General features: G+C 35.6%; 1 protein-coding gene across 1 annotated transcript; it reads left to right on the forward strand.

The window, feature by feature from the left end:
- The first annotated feature begins 12,959 nt into the window (after positions 1-12,959).
- On the forward strand, positions 12,960-15,291 carry LOC147284641 (putative polyol transporter 6). The gene is made up of 2 exons (XM_086243125.1): positions 12,960-13,462; positions 13,638-15,291. The coding sequence occupies exons 1-2, from the start codon at positions 13,312-13,314 to the stop codon at positions 15,005-15,007; spliced, it is 1,521 nt and encodes a 506-aa protein (XP_086099251.1). The 5' UTR covers positions 12,960-13,311; the 3' UTR covers positions 15,008-15,291.
- Positions 15,292-18,788: the final 3,497 nt, after the last annotated feature.

An 18,788-nucleotide genomic window follows, 5' to 3' on the forward strand; every position in this document is an offset into this window, starting at 1 on the left:
CCAAGGAATAAAATTTCCTTTTTTAGAGGTATGAAAATTTTAACAGGTATTCGCCAAAATTTCGAGAAGATTCGCCAAAATTTGCCGAAATTTCGCTCTCCCTTAATTTCACAAACCCATCAATTTTTCCTCTCTCACCGCTTCTCTCTCTGTCTTCTCCTTCTCTGTCCAAAGTCCAAGCCCAACAAATTAAACTGTAAAAAACAGTTCAAAACCAACCAACGGGGAAGGAGGGAGAAGAGATCGGGGAGGAGAGGAGGATCTCAAAGCCCAGCAAATTAAACTGTAAAAAACAGTTCAAAGTTCAAACTCAGCTGTCACACCCCGAACCCCAGGTATGCAATAGATGCACCTATCTTGAATGTCCCAAGAGATTAATGCCACCAATCAAACATTAATCCTCCAAGATACTCAAGGTAGGTTAAGCATTTTAAATTGATGGGACCGGATTGGATCAGAGATAATAAATAGCGGAAAACATGTGAAGTAAAAATAAAACCTCTTTATAAAACCAACCCCCAATTAAGGTTACTGTATTACATTGCAATCTTGAAGAATTAAATGAATTCGAAATACATAGCAAGCACAAATAAAGGTTTGAAAACTTCGCAACCATAAAGTCAAAGCAAATTGTTTAAAACAATCTCCAAACAATTTGAGGAAAAATCAATAAAACAAACTCAACACGAAAAAAACAATTAAATGAAATCACCATTTGAATCCAGGAAGTTGACAAGTCTCAAGATGTTGCTCTGCTCGACCCTCGTCCTAGTTTGTCTCTTTACCATGCCTCATACCTATAAAACATTCAATAAACAAGGAACAACAAGACAATTGTAGGGGTTAAGCATCTCATACGATCATAGCTTCCCCTCAGGGGACCCTGGCTAGTTTGAAAACCACAAAACCTTTTCAGTGTAAATCATAGTGGAAATCACTTTCTTACAGATCATGAAATCATCAAAACAAGTTCTCCAAACATTTCCCTTTAAATTATTTTCAAAGCATTAATGACTCGGCTGTACAGCAATATGGCAAACATGCATAAAAATTCATAAATAAAAATAATAATAAAGATGGTCGATACACATTAGGTACGACTACGGCCAGCTATAATGAAAGAGGATAGCATCCATAGCGAGAGTGCCCTAGTAAACAGAAATAAGAACTCAGCAATTGAGAAACCGTATTTACTGCCACCTAATCAATCATGGGTCCATACGTTTTGCACAAGCCCACGTAACCACGTATTAGCTTGGCTAAACTCCCCATGATATACAGATCAATTATTCTAAAAGGTTTAGGGATTTGAACCCAAGGTCACGTACTATGCTACCCGAACTCTCAGACCAATCATACAAATATAGCATGTTATAATAATTTAAAAACACAAACACACACAAAGTCCATAGTTAGGAATGTAGGATAAATTCCCTTACCTGAAATCTAATGCTCTTCTTGCCTATGCATCCCCATCCGTCTCGAATCCTTCTCCTTAATGTCACATCACAAGAAATCCTTCGGTAACTGGTGTTCGTAGTGTCCGACAATACGACAACTTTTATGACCCATCCTTTTAGGTCACACACCCCTAAAGTCTCTAGTCCTAAGTGGACTAAATTATACTCTTTAGGGTTTCTAAGTTTCAAGTTAACTTCAAAGTCAAACCACTTGACTAATTGGTTTGGTTTAAAACAATTTCACAAATTAATTTATGTTAGAATAAATCAAACCTAAGTATTATCCAAGTATTTAATTAATTAGTATTTTTCCAAAATATTCCACTAATTAATCAAGCTTGAATAAATAGCTTAAATCCAATTTAATCTATACTATAGGACTTGTTGAACCTAACAAGTTAATAACTTTTAATTAAATCTCCAAATTAAGGTTACAACTAATCATGCTTAATTAACCAAATAAATTAAGCAATTAAATCTCCAAAGTAAACCTATGCATGCTTAATTAATAAATAAATCCTACTTAATTAAATCTTCAAGTGACGGAACGGTCGTCGGGGTATTTTGTTGTCGGGCCACTTTGTATGCCACCATGCATGCCCACGCCAAGGCCATATTCACCAAAACCATGTCACGGCCCATTTTTATCGAAATTTCCCCGCACAATAAGCTCACCATAGCTTAGTTATGGTATTTGGAAGGTGTTTCAAGTGTCGGATCAGTTGTCTGGGCAATTTGGTGTCGGGCCACTTTGCATGCCACCATGCATCCCCACGCCGATGCCATATTCACTCAAACCATGCCACGACCCATTTTTATCAAAATTTCCCCGCACAATAAGCTCACCATAGCATACTTATGGTATTTAGAAGGTGTTTCAAGTGACGGATCGGTCGTCGAGGCAATTTGGTGTCGGGCCACTTTGCATGCCACCATGCATGCTCACGCCGATGTCATATTCACCCAACCCATGCCATGACCCATTTTTATTGAAATTTCCCTACACAATAAGCTCACCATAGCCTAGTTATGGTATTTGGAAGGTGATCCAAGTGACGGATTAGTCGTCGGAGCACTTTCATGTTGGGGCACTTTGCATGCCACCATGCACACAACATGCCACACCTATGCACACAATATGCCATACTTATGCACATTTTCACTCAAACCATGTCATGACCCATTTTTATCTAAATTTTCTCGCATAATAAGCTCACCATAATTCATTTACATTATTTAGAACATACTCCAAGTGATGGAACGGGTTTTTGCTTCTCGGATTTTTTTTTTAATGATTTTTCCTATTTTTCGACTTCAAAAAATAAAAAAAGTGCCCAAACAATTTTGAAATTTTTTTCTATGGTAGATTATATTTTTCTTAGCATGCCTGCAAAAAATCTCTCAAAAATTCCATGTATTTATTTTGTTTTGGCCCATTATAACTCATCGCGCATGTTGATGTTCCATTCTACCCTTAGAGGAAAAACATAAATGTTCTATAGGGGGGTGCATACTACCTCAGTTTTGCTGAGAAACAATATGCACCCACCCCCCTCCCTCCACACGCCGCACACCCTATGCTATGCTACCTCGGAACCTTGTGGGTGGAGCATGCCGTTGGAGGTGCCGCCGCTCGCGGTGGTTTCTGGCGATAAGGGGGCGAGGAGGTGGATAGTTGTTGCTTGGATTTCTTAGTTTTGTTTGTGTGTGCAATGGAGCACGGTGCCTTCGAGTGGCCTTCCAATGCATGTGCAAATGCCGACAATGGTGGTATTGGCAACGATGATTCCATCTGTCCCTTCAACGTGGGCCGGCAAGGGGGATGGTTGCTGCTCGGATTTTCTTTGTCATGCTAGTGTGTGCAACGGATCACAGCGCCTTCGGGAGTCCTTCCAATGCATGTGCATGCCGATGAAGGGGGTCTTGGCATCAATTTTTCCCGCTCGTCGACCCACAGAGGGTGGAATCATCGATGCTCGAATTTTCATGTTTGTATGTGTGTGCAATGGATCATGTCGACCTTTAGGACCTTCCATTGGGTGTGCATGCCGACATAGTGATCTTAGCATCGATGATTCCACCCTGTGTCGCCCCTCCCCCCACCTCGGCCCCTCCCCCCTGTCGGTTGCCTTTGGAAGGGTGGATAGTTTATGCTCGGGTTGCCTAGTTTTGCTTGTGTGTGCAAAGGAGCACGGTGCCCTTTGGTGTCTTCCAATGCGCGTGCATGCCGACGACAGTGGACTTGGCATCGATGATTCCACTCGTCGCCCCACAGTGTGTGGATAGTTGTTGCTCGGATTGCCTAGATTGCCTAGTCATGCTTGTGCGTGCAATGGAGTGTGTCGACCTTCGGGGCCTATCATTGCACGTGGAATACCGACGGTGGCGGTCTTGGCATCGATGATTCCACTCGTCCCTCCCACAATGTGTGGATAGTTATTGCTCGGATTGCCTAGTCGTGCTTGTGTGTGCAATGGAATGTGTCGACCTTCGAGGCCTGTCATTGCACGTGGAATGCCGACGGTGGCGGTCTTGGCATTGATGATTTCACTCGTCCCTCCACAGTGTGTGGATAATTGTTGCTAGGATTGCCTAGTCGTGCTTGTGTGTGTAATGAAGTGTGTCGACCTTCGGATTGCCTAGTACTCATTGATCATAAGGACAATTTTCTTCACACGTGCACTGCACATGCATTTTTAACACTTAAATAATCATTGACATTTTAGTAAGCCATTTCATGACTTGGCTTTTAAAGCCTATTCCAATTAAAGCTCATTTCCTGTTTTTATAAACAAGCATGTGCACAGCACATGAACTGGTTTTTTCATTGATTCAATCTATACTAGATATGTGTTTTATCTTTTTAACTAGCCTTCACGCACTCACACACATCCTCTGCACTATTATCTTCTTTCTCTTTTATGAATTTTGTAAAATGAGGAAATTATTGATTTACAGCTTCACATTCTAATTTACAGCTCCACATTCTTATCTACAGCTGTACTAGGATACCTTTCTAGGATAAAAAGAATATGCCTTCAATTTGTCTCTTGCGGACAGCCATTGGTAGGCTTCCATGTGGCACGGGCAGACATGTGTGGGTGTACGGGTATATGAGTGTCACGGTCTGGCTTTTCTTTGTGTGAGTCTATGAGAATTTTCCTTGGGCATGCTTGCTGTGGTGATTGCTTGGATTATTTTGTGTGTGCTCATCTTTTCAAGTAAGAAAATGGTTTTGAATTTCAAAAACTAAAATAATTTTCTTAACTTGTTTTTCATCATTTAAAATCTGAATGTGTTTTGAGTGTGTTCTAAAGTTTTTCACAAATTTATAAACACTATCATTTAGATTTTAGATCTATGATTCTCCATTAGTCTTTTCATGTCTCTTGCTTGAGAATGTTGATTTTTAAAGAATCCAAATCTGCATTTTATGATCATACATTGAAGAATCTGCTGTGCTTGGTATGAATCGGTGTTATGGGTTAATGAGCTTGGAGATTGAGTTGCCTTCTTCATGATTGACTGATTGCCTAACTTTTAGAAGTTGCACAAAGGGGTAAGAAGCTGTCACTTAGTTTAGGACTTAGTGATTGAGCTTGTGTGTTGCCCGGTTAGCTGAAAAAGACTCCCAGTTTTTACCCTTTGTGGTTTTTCTGGGTAAACATTTTGTGTGCCTTCGTCTTCATTTTGTGTTGTTATGTTTACTGACTTACTCAACTTTTAAACACAAATCTGCTTTGAATATCTATGCTTGATATTGTTATATGTCATATGAAACTATCTATAGTTGTGGATAACACTGGGATGCCTACTGTGATGAGTCCTCTGAGTGTATAAGTTGTCACTTGATCCTTTAGTGTGTTTGATTTGTGTTGGTTACAAAAGTTGTATTTTGTTTTACAAGTGTCAATCTGCAACTTCATATTTATGTTTGTTTGATTAGTCTCTGACTCACGTAAACAAAAATTTGGGGTCCGATTACTGACTCTGGTTTTAATCAAGTTAATTAGGTAGATAAATCACCTAATACAAACTTTCAAGTTCAATTGCTTCAACTGCTGCAAGAGATAAGAAAATTGAGGAGCTTATAGGAAAGGTGGAGGAGCTTAGGAGCTTATAGGAAAGGTGGAGGAGCTTACTTCTTATATTATGCAGATGAAAGATGAGCTTGCTACCATTCGAGGTTCCTAACAAAACAATTCTCATGGTGTTTTTGGTAATGATGCTGGTGAAAATGATGACACATTTGATGATCTTGAGGATATTATGTCTACTTAGGCTGTTACACTTTTACTTGTGGGTATGATATGTGTTTTGGGTATTTTGATATTGTAGTCATTTGGCTTCATGCAGACTATTTGGTAATCATTAAGTAAGTTAGATGTGCAGTAGAAGTGTATTAGGTATGTGCCAAATCAGATCTACATGCATTAGGTAAAATGCTTTCAATGTTTTTGAACTGTTTATAAACTTTGCTCCTTTTGAAGTGTAATTAGATACTTCGATCCTAGACGAAGTGTTCAGATATTTAGGTCACTTTGGCATGTATATATTCATAGGCTTTGGTCCTTTTGAAGTGTTGGAACACTTGTGTATGTGTAGGTTGTATGTTACATTTAAACTAAAATTATCTTTATCTTTATTTTAGTATTTGTTTCATATTATTATTTACATAAATTTCATTTATATTTTATAATATGATTTAAAAATGTCTATTAATTTATAAATGAAAACATAATAAAATAAATCCAAAAAATAAAGAATATTAATTAAATACAAAAAAAAAGCAAGAAATAAATAATAAAAATATAAAATAAATGAATTGGCGACAAAATTAGCTTTCCTCGCCTTTGACAAATTCATCATTTAGCGACAAAATGAACATAATATATTGGCGTCAAAATTTTGTGACGAAATGAATATAATTGGCGACAAAACTTGCTACCAAATATGTGTAGTTCGCACCATATCCAGGAAAATTGGTGACGAAATTTTTAAAATAGGCGACCAACTTTGGCGCCAAAATTCAAATCTTGCACAAATTTTATTGGCACATTGGCGACGAAATAATGGTATTCGGTGACGAAATATAAGTTCGTCTCAGAAAGTAATCCACGATGAAATCCTTCTTTCTTGGCCAATTATCAAGGGCCACGAAATATTTCGGTCACCAAACATTTTTCGCGACAAAACAGTAATTTTTACTGACGAAATCGGTTTGTTGCTAAATGTGATGTTTCTTGTAGTAAACGTCTCCACCCAGCTCATTCTATACCCTAGGAGAAGATGAGGTGAAAAGATGGAGATTTACCCTCAAAACTTGGGAAATGAACCAACATGGCCGAGCGATCGGCGGCGGAAACTGAGCGTTCGAATCAGGTGCGCATGTTCGTTGGTGCACACCTAATCAAATATGTATATATATATATATATATATATATACCAATCCATGTATTGGTACAATTCAAATGTACTTATATACATATAAACCTAGGTATTGGTCCAATTGAAATGTACTTATATATACTTTTTTTCTTACTTGTTTGATTATTTTCGATTTTGTGGGTTAATACATTTTTTTTTTTATATTTGTATAATTTAAACGAATATTATCTTTTATTATTTTAAATTATAAAACATAAAATCTTGAATGTTTTTATTAAAAAATGTAAAATTAAAAAAGTCCTAACGGATATTATCTTTCATAATTTTTAAAATTAATTCATATTAATTACCTTAATTTTAAGAGATAATATGAGTCAAAATTTTTAAAAAGTCCATTTTTTGGACCTTAGCCTTAAAAATTGGATTCAAGTACAAATCTAAATTCCTATATAGTTTTAGTCTGAATGACCCTCCAAAATTAGACCTATTTCTAATTAACTCTAAAAAAAACTTTACGCTCTAAATTTTAAAACATACTAAATCATATCTAAACACACTCAAGTAGCCGCTCTTGTACTCACAATTGTCAATGTATTCTTGTTGTCGATTGACCCGCACCTAAATAGATAGATCGACGGTCTTACACTCCGAGAATCTATTTTCAAAATTACAAACTATAATTTTTGTGTTCATAAAATTTTTAAATCAATACATGCATACCTTTGAGTATTGTAAAAAGTTATAAGGAGTGTTTGAGTGATAAAGTAATAATTAAATAATTTGAGACAGTGCTTGGCTTCCTCAGGAGGAGCTCCTCCTTACCAAGAGATGTGGCATCATCATAGTTAACAACTGTCTTTTTTTGCCTTCCTTACCAAGAGATGTGGCATCATCATAGTTAACATCGGTCTTTTTTAGCCTTCGTTCTAACTTCTAACACAAGAGGAAGGAAAGGCATACATGCATGCATGGAAGGGTTATCTTTTTCTTTTTGTTTTCCTTCTTTTTGTTTTTCTTCTTCTTTTTTTATTTTTCTTTTTCATTCTCATTCTCGTTTTCTTTATCTTTTAATTTTTTCCATTAATGATGCTAAAGTCACCAAATTTGTTCATCAATATATTTTTCAGAGTGAGACTAAACACTATCACATCAATCCAGATTCATAATTAAAACACTATCACATCAATCCAGACTCATAATTTCATGATTAATTTGATTTGGCGATACTATCTCATAATATCTCATAATTTGATTTCGCGATACTAACCCATAATATTTATCTCACTTATCTCTTGAATTGTCACTTAATAAGACTGAAAGACACATAAATATATAGAACTGTTTTGTAAAAAATTTTATAAAAAATTTGACACCTTGAATTCTGCTTTTTGTCAATCAAGACCATAGTATATATATTCTATGAGTTATTTACATTTATACTCCTTGATATTTATCATCTTTTCACATACATCTTATAAGGTTTCGATCATGAGATTTTTGATATCGTCTGCTAATGTTCTTCAAGTGCATTCTAGATATTAGTATTCAATATCTATGTCATGTACTTGAAGAACCATAGGAAGACGCTAACAAAATTTGACAGAGAGGGCAATAAATAGAGACCATATAGCAGGGGACTGTTGTATGTTTCGATAGCATTTTTCTTTCACTTACTGGACGAGTTTAATTTTCTCCTTTTGTAGACCTAATGAAAACTCCACCATTAATTAATGCCAGCAGAGGTCGTTGGAGATAATAAGGGTTATAAACCCAGCAGGGCCACCACGTACTGAGTGGTCAAAGTAGTTTGCAAGCTCAAGGCAATATTGCAAATTAATGATAAACCCTACAAATTTAACTCTTTTTGCTTTTTTTTGTTTTTTCTCTAACACATGTACCTTTTCTTATGTTTGTCTCCTTCGATTATCTCTCTCTTTAATTCTATGTGTCTAGAGTTTAGAGGGAAATGATATGCATGCCCACCTAATTTGGCAGGAAAGTGCTGCTTCACCTTAAATTGTGGCATTGAATGAAGGAGTAGAAGTTAATGGGATTAGTTGAGGAAACAGTATGTGTATGTGACACATGGAAAAAGATCTCATCTCATATTAATAAAAAAACTAAAATGAAAACTGAAAATGAAAAAGATCTCATCTCCTTTTTAATTTCTGTTAGAAAAAAAAAAAATAATACAATGTCAACTATGATGATTGATAAAGAGGCCAGGAGCTCCTCCTTGTGAATTAGCAAGCCAAGCATTGTCCCAAATTATTTAATTATTACTTTATTATTCATACACGTCTTACAACTTTTTTATTATTCATCTCTTTAGCATTCGTGGTTGAGAAGTGAGAAGCATCATATCAAGTTATTAACTCCGTCAACATTCAACAGGAAATCGGTTTGTTGTTAAATGTCATGTTTCTTGTAGTCAACGTTTCTACCAACTTTATTTTATATCCTAAGAGAGGATGAGGTGAAAAGATAAAAATTTACTCTCAAAATTCGAGAAATGAACCAACATAGCCAAGCGATCGGCGGTGGAAACCGAGCGTTCGAATCATGTGCACATGTTCATTGGTGCGCACCTAATCAAATATGTATATATATATATATATATATATATATATATACCAATCCATGTATTGGTACAATTGAAATGTACTTATAAAAAAAGAAAAAAAATATATATATAAACCTAGGTATTGGTACAATTGAAATGTACTTATATATACTTTTTTTCTTACTTGTTTGATTATTTTTTATTTTGTGGGTTAATGCATTTTTTTTATATTTGTATAATTTAAACGAATATTATCTTTTATTGTTTTAAATTATAAAACATAAAAACTAGATAATCTTAAATGTTTTAATTAAAAAATGTAAAATTAAAAATGTTCTAACGGATATTATCTTTCATAATTTTTGAAATTAATTCATATTAATTATCTTATAGGCCGAAGGTCCCTTCTTAATAGCACAAAAATAGGATTTTAAGAGATAATATGAGTCAAAATTTTTAAACAGTCCATTTTTTGGACCTTAGCCTTAAAAATTGTATTTAAGTACAAATCTAAAATCCTATATGGTTTTAGTCTGAATGACCTTCCAAAATTGGACCTATTTCTAATTAACTCTAAAAAAAAACTCTAAATTCTAAATTTTAAAACATACTAAATCATATTTAAACACACTCAAATAGCTGCTCTTGTACTCACAATTGTCACTGTATTCTTGTTGTCGATTGACCCGCACCTAAATAGATAGATCGATGGATCTTACACTCCGAGAATCTATTTTCAAAATTACAAACTATAATTTTTGTGTTCTTGAAATTTTTAAATCAATACATGCATACTTTTGAGTATTGTAAAAAGTTATAAGGGGTGTATGAGTGATTAAGTAATAATTAAATAATTTGGAACAGTGCTTGTCTCCCTCAGGAGGAGAAGCTCCTCCTTACCAAGAGATGTGGCATCATCATAGTTAACATCTGTCTTTTTTTGCCTTCGTTCTAACTTCTAACACAAGAGAAAGGAAAGGCATACATGCATGCATGGAAGGGTTATCTTTTTCTTTTTCTTTTTGTTTTTCTTCTTCTTTTTTTAATTTTTCTTTTTCTTTTTCTTTTTCATTCTCATTCTGGTTTTCTTTATCTTTTACTTTTTTCCATTAATGATGCTAAAGTCATCAAATTTGTTCATCAATATATTTTTTAGAGTGAGACTAAACACTATCACATCAATCCATATTCATAATTAAAACACTATCACATGCTGATATAATTTGTTGGTGTTGATTAAATTTGTGTCTAAATTCAAACCTAGGTCATTTTGAAATTTAAGAATTAAACGTTTTATGTTTTTTTTTAGAAAAAAAGTTTAAAGTTTAGTATTTAGAATTTATATTAGAAAAATAATGAAATGGTATCGATATAGTTGAGTTCGAATTCTCTATTAATTCTTTACAGATGTAGTGCTGATCAATTTTATGATCCGCTTATGTATACAACTAGCTATATCGTTTTAAGTGTCAATTTCATTGTCTTTCTAAATAAATTTTGAGTTTAAATGCGCTTAAGATCAACACGTACTGTCTACAAGACTACAAAGGCATAGTTGTGTATTTCATAATCTTTCAATCTAATATAATCTAATGGATTTCAGTGTTTTTTTTTAGAAAGGTGTATTCAATTGAGATTTTAATAGATTTTAAAGGAGTTATAAACTCTTGAAGATTTCATGGATTCTTGTTGATATATTTCCATATAATCCATTTAAATCTAAGAAGGAAATATTAAAATTCTCATTGTCTTTATTATTTGAACAAAATTCATCACTTAAAAAAATCTTTTAAAATTAATAAGTTTTTAAATACACATAAATTTTGATAGAACTTTTAAAATTTTGAATTGAATACACTTAAATTTATATAGAATCTTTAAAATTCTGAATCGGATAGATCTAGACATTAGAATATCAATTAAATACACCCTCTAAGATTTAATTAGATGCTTATCTACACCTTGGTTCTAGTTTCTGGTTGCGTCATCCAAACTCAACTATATATCTGTACCACGCATGTTTGATATTCTACATCCTTGTTTAGGGCCTCAATTATTGGAGTTAGTACGTGATCATATCCCTCGATCTTTTGTTGAGCATGCTCGATCATATGAACCACAATTTGTCTATTTCACCGCCCACCCACTTGGTATCACAGGTATGATCGATCTATCTATCTGTATCTCTGTCGGTGTCTCTCTCTAGTAGTGCATTGTATGGCAAAAGTGAAAGCGACTGTAATTTGCCAGATATCACTATCAAAAGTAGGAAAGGTACAGAAATATATTTACCGCGTACATGAGTCGTGTGCTAGCTAGCTAGCAATGCCATTTTGCAGGCACTTTATTCATATTCGTTTACACTTTATCTACCTAGCCAAATCATACAATTAATTAGTACGTACCATAGTATCATACCAGCTAGTTTTAACTTTAACATATCCAAATTTATTTAATTAATTACAACCAAAATATATTAATATGGCATAAATTTAATTTAGACACATAACTATACATGTTATTTCAACAGGGTCCACGAACTTTCAAATATTTCAAATAACACCTGATTTATTATGTAAATTGAAAAATGAAATTTCGTCCATCAATTTATTGAGAGATCAGTTAAATGTCAACTTGGCTTTTGCTAACGGGGATTAATTGGCGACGTGGCACCAACTCAGCATACATTTCCCGCCAAATAAGCAACACATGTCTACTTGACACGGGCCCACACACCCATCACCTCTTTCTCGCTCGTCGAACGCTCTCTTGACCATTTAGTCTTCAAAAAACATCACGTTTTCCCCCAAATTCGAATATAAATCTCTCACGAGAAAGAGATGATGAGTTTGTGGACCCGTGTCAAGGGTTAGGTGGACCTGTGTCGCTCATTTGGCGGGAAATAAGCGACATGGGTCCACCTAACCCCTGACACGGGCCCACAAACTCTCTCTCTCTCTCTATTATTATTAAATTGTGGACCCGTGTCGCTCATTTGGTGGGAAATGTTTGCTGAGATAGCTCCATGTCGCCAAATAATCCCGGTCAGCAAAAACCAAGCTGTCATTTAACCGATCTCTCAACGAATCAATGGACAAACATTCATTTTTCAATTTAGATAATAGATCGAGTGTATATTTGAAATATTTTAAAGTTCATGAATTCCGTTGAAATAACTTATATAGTTATGTGTCTAAATTGAATTTATGCCTAACAATATTATTAATTGGACAAGAGCTAGATGTTCTAATTTTCCGAATAGCTAGCTGTATATGTTGGAGTCCAAAGATGACATTGATGGCTTGGTCAATGGCATATCAATCGGGTGGTATTAGCTAGGTACCCGAATATGCAGGTTGGATTGCATTCAGTAATTCTAGGCCAAAAAAAATTATATATATATTAATTAATTATTAAGTTATTTATATTAGGCAAGTTGCAACCCCACAAATCAATCCCTCTCAATTAGGCCCTTAATCCTTTCCTAGTTTTCTTCTTCATGATTGAATTGATATCCTTGTAATTTCTACAAACTTAAACAGCTAGGTGCAGAGAGAGAGAAAGAGCAAAAGCCGACCTAACTTCAACAGGGTTTGGCCTTTTATTGCGTGCTAAGTTCCTTACAGAGTACCGGGCCAAAAAAAAAGTTCCTTACAGAGTAATTTTACACCTGTATGTTAGATTGTTAGGGAAATTAAAAGATCTGAGATGAGACAAAAATCTCTCACCCTCAAGCTATATATGCCAGATCCAGTGGGTTCCACAGCGTTCATATTATATAAGTAAATGACTCTTGGTCATGAAGAATTGTGATTAGCAGTTATTAAGTAATTGGTGAGGAAGAGCTTGCTACTGTTACTAAATCCTAGATATTATATATAGTCTGACACAAACAGATACATGGAGCAGCAAGATCATAATAAACCTACTATGGTCTCCATGGAGGTGGCGAAGGGTAGTGGCGAGAATGAAACCCCCGTCGCAAAGTTCAACAAGTGTGCATGTGCTTGTGCTGTGGTCGCCTCTATCATATCCATTATATTTGGCTATGGTACGTACGTTATACAATATCTCTCTCAAGTTCTCAACCATTCAATTATGTGAAAACGTACATTGATTATATTTGTTCATTTTCTTTTTAATTTTCTAAATTTTAATTATACGTAGTTCGTTTAATTTTTTTAATAAATTCATGGTTTGATTGGCTCCAATGTAACTTTCTTCAGACACTGGAGTGATGAGCGGAGCCATGATTTTCATAGAAGAAGACCTGAAGATCAACGACGTACAAGTGCAAGTCCTGGCCGGAATACTAAACCTCTGCGCACTGGTGGGGTCCCTTGCTGCCGGAAGAACCTCCGACTACATTGGCCGTCGTTACACCATCATCGTAGCCTCCATAATTTTCATGGTGGGCTCAATCCTAATGGGCTACGGCCCAAACTATGCGGTCCTAATGACGGGCCGGTGCACAGCTGGCGTGGGTGTGGGCTTTGCTCTTATGATCGCACCCGTTTACTCAGCAGAGATTTCATCCCCTACATCGCGAGGCTCTCTGACCTCTCTACCGGGGCTTTGCATCAGCATTGGAATCACACTCGGGTACATAGCAAATTACTTGTTCGGAAAACTGACATTGAAACTCGGGTGGAGACTCATGCTGGGGATTGCAGCAGCGCCTTCACTTGCCTTGGCAATAGGAATACTGAAAATGCCTGAGTCCCCGAGATGGCTGGTAATGCAGGGTCGTTTAGAAGAAGCTAAGAAAGTCTTGTTATTAGTATCCAACACCAAAGAAGAAGCGGAATCTCGTTACCGGGATATTAAAATCGCGGCGGGAATCAACAACAACGACGAAGATGAAGTCGTGGAGAAGAAGATTAATGGCGGCGAAGGGGTTTGGAAAGAACTCTTCTTAAGGCCAACTCCAGCAGTCAAGAGGATTTTACTAGCAGCGATTGGAATACATTTTTTCGAGCACGCCACGGGGATTGAGGCGGTTGTGTTGTATGGTCCAAGAATCTTTAAAAAAGCTGGGGTGCTTAACAAAGACAAGCTCTTGCTTGCCACAATTGGGGTCGGGGTAACAAAGATATGCTTTATATTGGTAGCCACATTTTTTCTTGACAGGGTTGGTAGGAGGAAACTCTTGTTGACAAGTGTTGGGGGGATGATTATAGCCTTAGCAGGATTAGGGTTTGGTTTGACCATGGTAGAACACTCCAAAGTGAAGCTGGTTTGGGCACTCTGCTTTTGCATTGTGGCAGTGTATGTGTTTGTGGCTTTCTTCTCAATTGGGCTTGGGCCCTGCACATGGGTTTATAGCACTGAGATTTTCCCTTTGAAGTTGAGGGCACAGGGGGCTAGTGTTGGGGTGGCTGTCAACAGGGTTATGAATGCTACAGTTTCAATGAGTTTCATTTCAATATATAAGGCAATTACAATAGGAGGGGCCTTCTTTATGTTTGCAGGAATATCTGTGTTGGCTTGGTTGTTTTTCTTCTTCTTCTTGCCAGAGACCAAGGGAAGAACTTTGGAAGAGATGGAAATGCTTTTCAGCAAAAGAGCTACTAGAGACTCAAGAAGCGACGTGTAGAATTAATATATTTTGAGATCTAGCTAGTTCAACCACAAGAAAAGAAGAAGAAGAATATAGGTAGTAGAAAAAATCAGGGGAACCTAAATTAGAATTCTATGCCAATTCAATATCATGAGGTTGCTTCGTAATAGAATTGTGGTTCTCTATTCATATTGAGTGGAAAGTTATGACTTATGAGAGAACTTAGATGCATGAATTATAATTTGAAAGATAGGATGTTGATCTTTATTTCCCAATTTTTCTTTGTCCGCCATACTTCTAATGATCGATCAAGACATATATAGTGGCATCTATTTCTTCTAATATATATATATATATATATATTTTTAAAGATTAAGTTGCCATTTTTTACTTTTTATCAATGCTCCATATTCAATATGACTTGTATAAGGGCTAACCTCAAAATCGCCACGTGAAAAAATAGATTGTAAGACAAGTAACCAAAAACAGAGGGCATTTCTTTACAACCAAAGAATACACCTTCCCGGTAACTAATCATTCAACTAGGGGTGGGTTCGGTACGGTTACCGTACCGAAACACCCAAACCGAATTCCGACCGATATGGGTCGGTAACCGATTACTTCGGCATCGGTCGGAGAGCGGCGGTATCGGTCGGAGAGCGGCTGTCCGACTACAACGCCAAATTAAAAAAAATCACAGAGAAGGGGGAGAGATAAGACAGAGAGAGGGAGAGAGGGAGGGGGTGCGACAGAGGCCATGCCGTGTATACAGGGGGTGGTGGTGGTGATGCTGAATACTAATTGATCAAACACACCCCAAAATGATCAATCCAAGCTGTGTATACAGAGGCCATGCCGATTGGTTTTTCGTATTGAAGCGCCGACGATCGGCGCAAGGAGCTTGGGCTGCTGAAATTGGTCACAGCAATGGGGTGGGTGCCAAGGCTGATGAGCACACGTGGGAGCGTGCCAAGTGATCTGGGTTCGTAAAGACTGCGCGACCTCGACTTGTCAATGGTGGTGCGAGGCTGACTTCGAGCTTTAAGCTAGCTGTTTGCAGAAATCAAATTTAAAAGGTGGCTGGGCAGCAACTTGTTTTGATATTTGATTGAGAAAACCCAACTAGCATTTGGTTGCACGGACTGATGGTTGGAGATGATGAATTGATTGTGGTGGACTTGGTGGTTGGGGCTGTGGTTGCACACAGAAAGAAAAAGAAGGGAAAAGAAGAGAAGAGAAGAGAAAAGAAGAAAAGAAAAGAAGAGACACGGTGGGAGAAGAGAGAAGAAGAAAAAGAAAAGAAAGAAAAAAGAAAGGGGGGCACGTGGGTTAGGGGGAAAGAAAAAGAAAAAATAATAAAAATAAAGTTTGATTTTGTATATGAATAAATAAGATATTTTGGGGTTTCGTTTAGGGTTTGGATTTCGGGGTTTCAAATTTCAATTGGGGTTTGGAGTTTTATATTTTTATTACATATGTTTTTTATAATTTATAGTATATAGTCAATAACTTAATAGTTTACATGTTTTTTAATTTATATCATCTTCTAAACCTTAGAGTATATGGTATAGGTCATATACCTAATAGGGCCGTTAGGCTAAATGGCTAATATCATATACTAATAATAATATATTATATCATATTATACATTTATGATTGAGGTAATTACATAAATTATAAATAGTCCATAACTCCATAGTCCATTACTTAATAGTTTACATGTTTTTTAATTTATATCATCTTTTAAACCTTAGGGTATATGGTATAGGTCATATACCTAATAGGGCCGTTAGGCTAAATGGCTAATACCATATACTAATAATAATATAATATACATTTATGATTGAGATAATTACATAAATCATAAATAGTCCATAACTCTATAGTTCATATTGATATTAATATATTATATCATATTATACCATATTTTACAATATGATATCATATTATACAATATACTAAATTACTAATATTATATCATATTGATATAAATTATAGAAAATTAGAAATGTATTATAGAAAATTAGAAATGTATTATATAAAATTATAAATTATATAGCAAGGTAATACTAAGTATTTTATATTTAGGGTATACCAGTATAATATAAAAATGTATAAAAATGAATTATTTTAATTATACTTTTTCAATATACGGTCGGTATCGGTATACCGTCGGTACCGGGTTTTGTAAACCAATACCGTTACCGAATTTATCGGTATTTTCGGTATCGGTATTTTTCGATATTTTTCGGTATCGGTATCTGTATTTTTCGGTATTTCGGTATTTTTACCCAGCCCTACATTCAACAATATGGGCCGGAGTTAATAAACTGACAAAAAGGGTTTTCATGACATCACATGAGGGAGCAAGTTCTGAAAAGTAGGGGTGGACAAAAATACTGAAAAATCGAGTTTTGAACCGAACTGAACCGAATGGATCGGTTTGGTTTGATCTTTTTTATTTTATTTTTATTTTCGGATATTAAACCAAACCAATCCGAACTTTGTTGATTTTGGTTTTCAATATTGAAATTTTCGATTTTAACCAAACCGAACCACCACTGATAATATATATTACTTATTTTATGAGTTAATTACATTTACACCCCCTGAGGTTTATCGTCTTTTCACATACACCCCATGGGGTTTCAATAATTACACATACACCCCCTGAGGTTTCAAAACTGTTGCATTTTAATACCTATTATATATAGAGTAAACCAAATTCCCTATTATAGTTTATATATGTTTGTAATTTCATTTACTACCTGCTGCTGGCTGATGCATTTTTAGGGTTTAATTTAGTCTTTCATTCTTGTAGTATTGTATTTTAATAGGACTAGAGAAGGGTAAGAACTTGTCACTTGTTCATTCTGCTGGCTGTTCATTCTATTTTTTATGTTGTGTAACTGGTTAGAACTTATCACTTTGTTTATTTGTATTATAATTTGTTAGAACTTGTATTTGGATTTATGAAAAAGTGCTTAGATTTTCAAAATTGGCCTTTATATAGCTATATGAAGTGTGCAAAATGAGTCTTTAGCTAGCCAAATTAGACTTGTAAAATGGGCCATTATCCAAAAACCTCACAAAGTTAGGTTTAATATTTTGGTTCAGTTGTTATCTGGTTTTCGGATAATCAAACCATCCAAACCAATATTCACGGTTAACCAAACCAATTGGATTAGGCTAGACTTGGTTTGGTTTTGGTTCTCGAATTAGCCATTTTGAAAATGTTAATTTGGTTACGGTTATTTCTTTGTGGTTTGGTTTTTCAAACCATGCACACCCTTACTGAACAGTAGCTATTCCATGACCTTACACCTTGAGTAATCTTATAAGGTCATTCCACCCCTTAGCATGCATTTTTACATACTTTTTCATCATTTTTCGTCTCACTGTAGAGTATATACAACAGTAAGGAGTGTATGTGTAATTTTTGAAACCACATGAAGTGTAAGTAAAATATGATAAATCTCAGGAGATGTAAATATAAATAACTCTATATATATGAGACACAAGTTGTATGCCACGGGTGTAATTAAGTTTTTTCCATTATCATCAATTAGCCCTACTAGTCACGAAAAAAAAAAATCGTTATTAATAAGAGGGAGGTATTGATGTGGGCTGGAGGCGGAGACGGTACTGCATGCCTTGTTGGCATGTCCCCGTGCAAGAGAGGTGTGGTGTTCGTCGAATGTTAAGTCGAGTGTGGTGGTGTTTCGCTCGGGTTGTATTTTTGATTGCTTGCTCTAGTTCAATCTACTTTGGTGAAGGATGAATTGACTTTGTTTGGTTATATTCTCTGGGCCATTTT

Source organism: Dryas octopetala, chromosome 5 (assembly GCF_963921425.1).
Source record: "Dryas octopetala chromosome 5, drDryOcto1.1, whole genome shotgun sequence".
In the NCBI taxonomy this organism is placed as follows: Eukaryota; Viridiplantae; Streptophyta; class Magnoliopsida; order Rosales; family Rosaceae; genus Dryas; species Dryas octopetala.

Coding starts and splice junctions, on each gene's coding strand:
- LOC147284641 (XM_086243125.1), top strand. CDS start 13,312: ATGGAGCAGCAAGATCATAATAAACCTACTATGGTCTCCATGGAGGTG. Junction 13,463..13,637: donor ATCCATTATATTTGGCTATG/GTACGTACGTTA, acceptor AACTTTCTTCAG/ACACTGGAGTGATGAGCGGA.